The 10,902-nt window shown below is 44.5% G+C and overlaps 1 protein-coding gene and 1 pseudogene across 1 annotated transcript; one reads left to right on the forward strand and one right to left on the reverse strand.

Annotated features, from left to right (window-relative positions):
* Positions 1 to 3,056: 3,056 nt before the first annotated feature.
* LOC149400913 (uncharacterized) lies at positions 3,057 to 7,140 on the forward strand (annotated as a pseudogene).
* Positions 7,141 to 8,444: 1,304 nt separating this feature from the next.
* LOC149400914 (uncharacterized protein At3g60930, chloroplastic-like) lies at positions 8,445 to 9,524 on the reverse strand. The gene is made up of 3 exons (XM_089610546.1): positions 8,954 to 9,524; positions 8,796 to 8,861; positions 8,445 to 8,641 (listed from the first exon to the last, which is right to left on the reverse strand). Exons 1-3 carry the CDS (start codon positions 9,522 to 9,524, stop codon positions 8,445 to 8,447), a joined length of 834 nt encoding a protein of 277 aa, XP_089466672.1.
* Positions 9,525 to 10,902: the final 1,378 nt, after the last annotated feature.

The raw sequence follows: 10,902 nt of genomic DNA on the forward strand, positions 1-10,902 counted from the left end.
TAGTGTGTTGTTTTGTGTGTATTTATGTCAAAAACTTTCAGTTTCAAAGTTATTAGGGCTGAGAGTTATTTGCATTTAGATTTCAGCTTTTATTACTAGTGTCTTAAATGTTGGTTTTAGAGCTGTTGGAGCAAAACGTTTTTGGCTGATTGTAAAGCCTCTCCAAGGCTATAAATAAGTGTTTAGGAAAATGTAATCAGATACAATCCCCTTTGAATGAAATACATGTGAGTTTGTGTCTTTCTTGTCCTTGAAAAGACTTTTTGAACTTATCAAGTTTTCTTGTAGCGTTCAGCAACTTGACTTATCATCTTGATTCTTAAGTGATCATCTTGAGTATCTTGGTGTGACGTCATATATATTGTAGGCTTGGTTCTTATCTCTCTAGATATTGGGTCAAGTCTCAACATTCTAGTCCTTTGCAGATCTTGGGATCTTTTTCCAATCATTGTTATTGGGTCTTATCACATTTGTTGGTAAGGATCATATCAGAGGGAGAAAGGGAGAGAGAGAGAGAGAGAAAGATAACTGAGATCCTAATTATTAGGGATTTTGAATGATAAATTAGATTTTATTAATTTCGAAAATAAATTATATTAATTAATTAGTAAGGGTAAAATGGTATAAACAATGTGCCATATAAGCAGAATGGCTAGAAATAAAAAGAAAATCTGAAACGTATGAAAAATGAAATTATTAGGTTTGAATAGGTTTTGTCAGTTACAAATTTCTTAGTTAAATTATGAGGGATAGCCCCAGAGTGAGGGACAACCTTTCCTTCGTAGGGGTAGCCCAAAAAATCATGATATATAATGTTTTTATGTTATAGAATAATATAATTACTCTTGAATAGTGTGGGGGTTAAAAATCTACTTTCAAAAATATTATCTCATATTGGGCTTCAATTCAGACCAAGCCCATTACGATTTTTGCAAGACAGACCGCATATCAGTCTTGGGCTCAGTTCGACTTCGACAAGTCGGCTCAAGATCAGATATGTTCCAGATCGGCCTCGACCTAGTCACACCTTCTAGTTCGACCACGTCATCCTGACCAGAAGAATCGGTCAGTCAAAGGGAAATCGCGCCACGGAGACCGAGTCTAGGACCAATTCAACCCCGACAGTGCGAAACGGATCAGGCAACACGTGTCTTCAACGAAGGAATCTTGCCTCGTCTATAAATAAGGGATCAGAGGTGTATTTGCGGACACGAGTTCAGAATTTATTTCTCAAAATTATCAACAGTTTATTGTTTTCAGTGCCGAATTCGCCTACAAGACTTCGTCACTTCCCCCTATTGTAATTCATTTTTGTGATCAATAAAGATTATTTATAATTCCCTCTTATTATTATCTTTCATCTTTAAATAGTTTCTTATACGACGTCTTCTGGAGCCCCGATAAAATATATATCATATATTAGCATTTTAATATTTGTGATTGTTGGTCGATCCAAAAATCGACATCAATAGTTTGGCGCCGTCTGTGGGAATTTCAGAAAGACCAACTTCGAAAGAAACGGTTCGTAAAAAAAAAAAAAAATCGTCATGTCTTCCACTTCGACTCACTACGAATCGGGAGAGGAGATCCCTCCAGGGATCAGGTTAATCCTGGATATGTTGACCAAAAAAATAGATGAGCAAGCAGAGACCAACCGGGCTCTTAATGACCGGTTGGACACTATGTCTACTCCTCAACACACTCCGGACCCTCAGGCGGGATCCGGAGATACGACCGCCTCGGAATCTGCTCGTCAGGCGGCCTCGGCTGCTCAGGCAAGTCGGACTCTCCCTCCCGGAGTCCGTTTGGATTTCTCTGGGATCCAGGTCACCCAAGGAAAAGACCAGTCTCCCGGCACAAGCTTCCAGCTTGGGGGAGCTGCCAGCGAAGTCGCGACAGAAGTCACGATCGACCCTTCCGGTCTCCCTCCACCTCCCCTGGGGGGAGCACCATCCGGGTCTTTCCCGACTAATGTGGGATCTCGCCCTTCGGCGACCTATCGAATGTTCACCCCCCAACGTTTTGGTGGAATGAATCGGACCCATCATAGCCCGGTCGAGGCCACCGCGGTCACACCTATACGTTCGGGACCTTGTCTCGTTCATGAGGGCGAACCCAACATGACCGAACTAGAACAATTTAAGGAGTCAGTAACGGCCGAGCTGAGAGCTGTTCGTTCAGAATTTCATTCTGCAACCAGCTCGGCCCCAGAAATAGATCGCCTCGTTGAAGAAACAAGGAGGACTCCTTTTGCCAGGAATATTACCGAAGTGCAACTGGGGGATACCGGAAAGGTTTGCCTTTCGCGGTATAGTGGCACTTCAAGTCCGAAAGCTTTTATCTTGTCCTTCAGAGTCGCAATGGGACGGGTTATGCTCACAGAGAGAGAATTAGAGGCAGGTTATTGCCAATTATTCGCAGAAAGCTTGTCCGGGTCCGCTTTAGAGTGGTTCTCCAAACTCGAGCCGAACTCTATCAATAGTTTTGATAAACTATCGGCTGCATTCCTGAAACACTATTCGATGTTCGTGGAGGACGATCTGACCATAGCAGATTTATGGGGAATTCAACAGAAAGAGAACGAGTCCTTGAAGGATTTCATGATCCGTTACAAGGACGTGCTCTAAAAAATCTCTAACGTATGTCACGAATCTTCCATAACCTCTCTGAGAAACGGGTTAAGGCACGACTCGAAGCTGAAACTAGAAATGACTGTTAACCGTCCCCTCACGTTGGAAGATGCGATTCACAAGGCCGCAAATTACGCGAAAGCCGAAGAGGAATTCGCTTCCTATGAGAGGCAACGCGTAGCGGAGAAGAAACCGTCCTCCAACACTTGGGTAAGACCTGTAAATGCTGGGAGCAACCCTCGCATGGTCAACCCCCACGACGCTACACCTCATGTCAGAAAACCACACACCCCTCCTAACTACGCCTTCAACGTCAATGAAGACATTAGGGAGGGAGGTCCCCCAGGAAAAAAATGGACGCGGGATCCCAACGCGTAGTGCAGTTTTTATAAAGCTAACGGCCACGACACGGTTAATTGTGAGACCATGCGCAAGGCTCTAGCAGAAAAATACGCAAAATGGGAGTTGAAAGACGTTGATCTGGGACCCCCGCCCAAAAAGAAGGTCTTCAATAACAACAACAAAGGAAGGGGTAACCCCTCCCCTAAGAGATCAAGACCTGTTGAAGAAGGGGAACCAAGTTCCCCACCAACCTTCGCAAAACATAGAGTTGACTTCATAATGGGCGGCTCGAAGTTTTGCAACGGAACGGTCAACTCAATTAAAACACATCAACGACGGTTAAGTAACCAAACCAATAAAATCATATCAGAACAAGATGTCCAAATCTCGTTCTCCGAAAAAGAAGCGATAGGGACAACCGAACCGCACGACGACGCACTCGTAATCACGATCGACGTGTCTAACTCCGAGGTCGCTAGAGTCCTAATCGACGGAGGTAGCTCCGTAGATCTTATCTTCAAAGATACCCTGGCCAGGATGGGAATCAACGAAGACGAGATTGAAAGGGAACAAACCCATTTGACAGGTTTCAATGGGTCCACTACCCCGTCCTTAGGAACGATCAGGCTGCCCATAAAAACGCATGGAATCAACAAAATAGTGGAATTCCAAGTACTAGACTGTCTCTCCTTATACAATATTATCTTGGGAAGACCGTGGATACATAGGATGAGGGTTGTGCCTTCAACCTTTCATCAATGTATTCGTTTCCCTACGCCTGATGGGATAAAAGAGATCCGAGGTAATCAGGCGACCTCCCGCAGTTGTTATCTCACTAGCCATAAGCATCACGCTAAAGCAACCAAAGAAGAGCAATAGCAATTAATGAGTGTGGAGTCGGCCGGGAGTGTTCCCACATTAGAAGATCCCGACTCCCTCGATGCGCCAAGCACTGAGTTAACAGCCCAAGTGCAGCTCGATGGCTCCGACCCTTCCAAGTGTGTCAGAATTGGAACTAAGCTCAAAAGTGGCATCAGGCGAGAGCTGTTCTGTTTCTTAAAACGAAACAAATCCACCTTCGCCTGGTCAACTGAAGATATGCCAGGAATAAGCATCGACGTTACATCTCACCAACTTAACGTCGATCCCAGTTTTAAACTTGTAAAACAAAAAAGACGAAAGCTCGGCCCCGACAGGGCACAAGTAGTCAACGACGAAGTCGAAAGATTGCTCAGTGCAGATTCAATCCGCGAAGTAAAATACCCGGATTGGCTGGCAAAAACTGTCGTCGTAAAGAAAAAAAAACGGAAAATGGAGGGTATGCATTGATTTTACCGATCTAAATAAAGCATGCCCCAAAGACAGCTTCCCGCTGCCTCACATCGACCAGCTAGTCGAAGCAACCGCGGGGCATAAAATCCTCTCATTCATGGACGCATTCTCTGGATATAACCAAATCCTGATGCATCCGGATGACCAAGAAAAAACAGCTTTCATCACCGACCGAGGCACGTATTGCTATAAGGTCATGCCATTTGGACTAAAGAACGCTGGCGCCAGCTATCAAAGGTTAGTCAATGAAATGTTCAAAGAAAAGATAGGGAAGACGATGGAAGTGTATATCGACAACATGCTGGTAAAATCCTTAAGGGAGAACGACCATATAGGGCATTTGGAGGAACGTTTCGAGGTACTAAATAAATATAAAATGAAACTCAATCCCACCAAATGTTCGTTCGGAGTATCATCCGGCAAGTTCCTTGGGTATTTAGTTACCCAACGAGGAATTGAGGCTAACCCGGATCAATTACACGCCTTGTGAGAGATGCCTTCACCCCGTAATAGGCGTGAAGTTCAAAGGTTGACGGGACGCATCGCTGCCCTCAACCGCTTCATCTCCCGGTCTACAGATAAATGTCTTCCTTTCTATCGGCTCCTTAAAGGAAACAAGAAGCTCGAATGGGACGACAAATGCGAAGAGGCGTTCAAAAAATTGAAAGAGTATCTATCGACACCCCCAATCTTGGCAAAACCCGTTGCGGGGGAGCCACTCTATCTATACGTCGCAGTGTCTCAAGCGGCAGTTAGTGGAGTACTCGTCAGAGAAGAGCAAGAGGACCAACGACCAATCTTTTATACAAGCAAGTCGTTAGTCGATGCCGAAACTCGATATCCTATTATGGAGAAACTGGTCTTGGTCGTCGTTTCTGCCGCGCGAAAACTGCGACCATACTTCCAGTCGCACACCATAATAGTAATGACATCACATCCGCTCAAAAGTTTCCTACATAGCCCTAATCAATCTGGAAGATTAACCAAGTGGGTCGTGTAGCTGAGCGAATACGATATTGAGTACCGAGTGAAGACATCCGCAAAATCGCAAGTTTTAACGGATTTCATCATCGAACTCCCGAGGGAAAGTCCCACCGTGACCGAGGTCAAAGGCACCTGGACACTTAAAGTGGACGGGGCATCATCAAAGCAAGGGGCTGGAGTAGGGATACACCTGACCTCCCCTCACGGTGAGACTATAGAACAGTCATTTAGGCTCGACTTCGTCGCATCAAACAACGAAGCCGAGTACGAAGCACTAATCGCCGGACTTAGGTTGGCCACTGCAGTCGGGTCAAAAAAAGTTGAAGCTTTCTGCGACTCCCAACTTGTAGCAAACCAATACTCCGGAGAATACGAGACTAAGGATGAGCGGATGGAAGCTTACCTAAAAGTCGTAAAAGAACTAACGAAAAACTTTGAAGAATTCTCCCTGACAAGGATCCCTCGAGGCGAGAATACTACGGCCGACGCATTGGCTGCCCTGGCATCTACCTCGGATCCGAGCCTCAACAGGGTCATACCAGTCGAAACAATCAAACAACCTGCTATTGCCACGACCGTTGCCGTAGTCATAACAATAGAAGAGGGGGATTGGAGGGATGAAATACTACATTACATCACAACTGATACGGTCCCATCCGATAAGATGGCAAAACGCAAGCTCGTGCTGAGAAGCGTGAGATTTTGCATCATAGACGGAAGCCTGTTCAAAAGAAGCTTCGCAGGACCCTACCTCAAGTGCGTCGGGATGGAGGAGTCTAAACGAATTCTGGAAGACGTGCACGAAGGAGAATGCATAAATCACGCAGGCGGACGAGCGCTCGCCGTCAAAATAAAAAGGCAAGGCTATTTTTAGCCGACTATGTTGGCAAATTGCGAAGCGCACTCACGCCGCTGCAACCAATGCCAACGTCATGCCCCTAACATAAAAAGACCCGCGGAAGAATTTTCCTCCATCTCAACGCCATACCCTTTCATGAAATGGTCAATGGACATTGTGGGACCAATGCCGATCGCCCCTGGCGGACTAAGATTCCTACTCATCCTGACAGATTAGTTTTCAAAATGGGTGGAAGCAGGCGCCTTCGTCCTAATAAAAGATGTTTATGACACAGCATTCATCTGGAAAAATATAATCTGTCGACACAGAACTCCCTACGAGATCATAACGGACAACGGGTCACAGTTCATATAAAAAAAATTCAGAAACTTTTGCTTCCACAATAACATCGAATTAAGGATGTCAACACCACGATATCCTCAAGGGAATGGACACGCGGAAGCTACAAATAAAACCATAGTAGATTCCATAAGGAAAAGGCTCGATACGAAAAAAAGGACGGTGGGCGGAAGAGCTACCAGGCGTGCTCTGGGCTCACCGAACTAGTCCGCGAAGGCCAACAGGGGAAACTCCATTTTCCCTGGTCCACGGAGTCGAATCAGTCATCCCGATCGAGCACCAAGTACAGACCCTTAGGGTAGTGCATGCGCCGGGGGATGAATTCAAAAATAACGAATCGCTATGCGATGCTTTGGACCTCGTAGAAGAAAAGCGGGACTTAGCCCTGATACGGCTATCCCACTATAGGCAATCCATCGCTAGATTCTATAATAAAGGATTTAACGAAAGAAGATTTGATGAAGGAGATTTGGTGCTCGGAAGACCTTCCAAAACACCGCCGAGGCTAACGCCGGGAAATTAGGAGCTAACTGGGAAGGCCCATACAGGGTCACCAAGGTTGTGCGTCTCGGAGTCTATGAACTCGAAACTCTGGACGGCGTTCCGATTTTGAGATCATGGAACGTCTCGAACCTAAAGAAATACTATTTCTAAAAATAATAAGAATCGAACTACGACTGACTTGATCCCTGTATAAGGGTACGTAGGCGGGCCTGAAAAGGCACAGTCTCCTTACAGCGAAAGCATACACTTCGCCAAAGACCTCGGACTCCGGATCGAACTCGCAGTGAACCCCATCTCGACTCCGGTAAGGCCCGAAAAATCCCCCCAATTTACCACGTAACACCCTGTCGCGAGGTCGCCCCCTCGATAAAGTCGACCTCGCCCATTTCGTCCCAAGGGAAACATCTATAGACCTCGCCCGTCTAAGAGACTTGACTACAGAAGGGTGATTACTCAAGCCTAAGTGAAACGTTTTTAGATGTCAATCAACCTAAAGGACTTAGCAAATATCACAACGCTCTGACTAAGGGAAACATTTTAGATTTGAACAATCTAAAAGACTTGGTGAAGTAGAAACATACTACAAGATCATCGAACCTCGCCCTAGATTTGTAAAGGGAAACATTTTAGACACCGACAATCTAAAAGACTTAACCGAATTTAGGGGAATCTTAAGTTAGTTCGGACCGCGATCAACTGTCAATTCAGAGTATCCTGAAACACACAGTTGGACGACCTGAATGACTTGGCAACTTTACGAACAATGAAACATGCACAAGTTCTGGACTAAATAATATAAAAATAGTCAATATGAATAAAACAAGGCGTAATAAAGATAGAGGTACCGAAGCCCTCTATAATTGTTCGAAATAAATAACAGGAATAAAACACGGCAAGATGAAGATAGAGGTACTGAAGCCCTCTACAATTTTTCAAAATACTGAAAAAAAAAGTCTTGCCCAAAACAAGCGGGCCCCAAATAAAAGAAACGCAACAACAAAGTAAAAATAACAAAATCATAAAATACTTGAGCTAAATGAAGGAGGGGGCGGACTCAGGTCTGGCCAAGAGCGTCCTGCTCAGTTCGCTCAGAGCTTGGAACCTCGCCTCCAGCACGCTCCGGGGTCGGGGTAAAGGGTTGATCCTCTCAAGACTCCGGGATGGTAGCGAGAACCTCCTCGATCAAGCCAAACATCGAGCCATGCTCATCAAAGGCAGGAACCTCGGAGTCGGCTGGAGCTCTGGTTGGCGAACTATCATTATACGGAGTAAATGGGATATCCTCTACCTCCGGAATGGTGACGGCGGCGAGCTCCTTCTCGTAGTCGGCGATGTTCGCCTCGGTATCCGCCAGTTCGCTCGACCAGTCGGGGGCTGAATTGTTGATGACTTCGGTGATCAACTCCTTGTTGCCCCGACACTGCTCCAGCTTCTTCATGATCAGGATCGCCTCATCAGTTTTTTCCCGCTGGGCGCGATACAACATCGACGACCGGGATATCACTGGGATTTCGAGTCCCGATGATCTCGACTTCGGGTTCCTGAGAAAGAACCGGCGGCGTGGTGGACGAGGAAGAGACCCCGACGACAGATTTCTTTTGACGCCTGGCGTCGCGAGCAGAAACGTTGGAGTTCATGTTGTCTCCGAAAACTTTTTCAGAAAACAAAAAAAAGAGATAAATAAATAATAAAATATACATATAAACATAAAAATGATAAGGGACACGAACCTTCAAAGGTTGCAAAGGAGGTCGGCCAAAGTCCAGCCGAAGTGAATCTCTCTCCAGTAAAAGAAGGCCACTCACCACATCCGTCTTGCAGAAGCTCGAGCTTATCGACGAACTGAGGACTCGATGGTGCCCTGATTTTTCCTGAAAAATGATTATAGTAAAATATCATGAACAAGTAAATCACTTCGATCCCTGTAAGCGAATAAAGACAGTTGCGAAATTAATTGGCCTACTCGGAGAGCTCGCCCATCTCGACTTGAATCGAGGAGCTCGGTCCCCGAGAGAGTGCTCATTGACGGTAAAGTAAAAATATCGACGACCCCAATACTTGTCCTTCGAAGGAAAGGCCGAGATCACCCCTTTGCCCGCCGCCTTCGAAAGATAGAAGCATTTGGGGTCATGCTTAGAGTTTGCCTTCACGACGCATAAGCGGACTAGGTCCATCACGTCAAGATTAACGCCTTGCTCGTGGGCCACGACCATCAAACCCAGAACCATCCGGACGAAGTTCGGACACATCTGAGGAAGCGTCAGTCCCAGGGATTCGACATAATAAAAAAGAAGAGTGGGGATCGGGAACCGGAGTCCACACTGATCCAACCAAACTTCGTACATGCAACATCGATCGTCAAGGATGGTCTTCGCTGTCGCATAAGGGGGAGGAAGAATAAGCCCTATCTCGGACGGAATCTGATACTTTTGGCGAAAAAGGGCGAGATCGGAACTCTTGACGGATGATGGCAGGCATATATCTTCAACATTCGAAGGGTTGGATCCCGACGGAGGAATTTCCGAAGAAGACATTTTTTGTTTTTGAGAAAAATGTTTGAAGAACTTCAAAAGATTTGAGGATAATAAAGATTGCAAGGCAAACTGGAAGAAGAACCATGAGTCCGTCTAACAAATCGAAGCGAAGTCAAAGAAAATAGAGGGAAGTGTAGAGTTCGACAGTCGAACTGAAATGCCAAAAGTCGAAGTCTTTAAAAGAGTTTAAAACTTTAGAGAGAAAATTAATCTTTTATGCGAAGGGAGAGAAAATAAAAGTTACCTTTCTATGCCGAGTTCACTGAAAGTTATAAGTAAATAAGAAGTCTTTTTGAATTTCACTTATTTATAAGCTTTTATATTAAACCGAATTCCGAGAAAAGAGGAGCAAATACGAATAAAATAATATAACCGCTTTCCCAACCCTTCGACTACGTCTTGCGTGGACAAACGGTAACGTGCCACGCGTCCGCAGTATTCGCCGAAATCGCTGATTTTCCGTAACCCTAAAATAACTTCGCTCCAATATTTCGAAAAATTCGGAATATTTTCCAAATATTCGGGGGCTAACTGTGGGGGTTAAAAATCTACTTTCAAAAATATTATCTCATATTGGGCTTCAATTCAGACCAAGCCCATTACCTTTTTTGCAGGACAGACCGCATATCAGTCTTGGGCCCAGTTTGACTTCGACAAGTCGGCCCAAGATCAGATATGTTCCAGATCGGCCCCGACCTAGTCACACCTTCCAGTGACCACGTCATCCTGACCAGAAGAATCGGTCAGTCAAAGGGAAATCGAGCCATGAAGACCGGGTCTAGGACCAATTCAACCCCGACAGTGCGAAACGGATCAGGCAACATGTGTCTTCAACGAAGGAATCTTGCCTCGTCTATAAATAGGGGATCAGAGGTGTATTTGCGGACACGAGTTCAGAATTTATTTCTCAGAATTATCAACAGTTTATTGTTTTCAGTGTCGAATTCGCCTACAAGACTTCGTCACTTCCCCCTATTGTAATTCATTTTTCTGATCAATAAAGATTATTTATAATTCCCTCTTATTATTATTTTTCATCTTTAAATAGTTTCTTATACGACGTCTTCTGGAGCCCCGATAAAATATATATCATATATTAGCATTTTAATATTTGTGATTGTTGGTCGATCCAAAAATCGACATCAACAAATAGTTTTAAGAAAAAAAAATACTCAATGTTTTGTATTATAAATCGATATAACTAATTTTCAATTAATTTGAAGAAAACCATAATAAATTTTGGGTAAACATGAAATCCGAGGTTGCCACGTGTTTTTCATTAAATGATATAATTAATGTTGAATTAATTTTATTTTATGATATAGAAAAATATTAATTAAAAAGAATACAAGAATTTGTTGCAACTAGTCAATTTCCT

This window comes from Urtica dioica, chromosome 4 (assembly GCF_054948205.1).
Source record: "Urtica dioica subsp. dioica isolate 48M chromosome 4, U.dioica_male_clone48M_v1_H2, whole genome shotgun sequence".
Taxonomy (NCBI): Eukaryota; Viridiplantae; Streptophyta; class Magnoliopsida; order Rosales; family Urticaceae; genus Urtica; species Urtica dioica.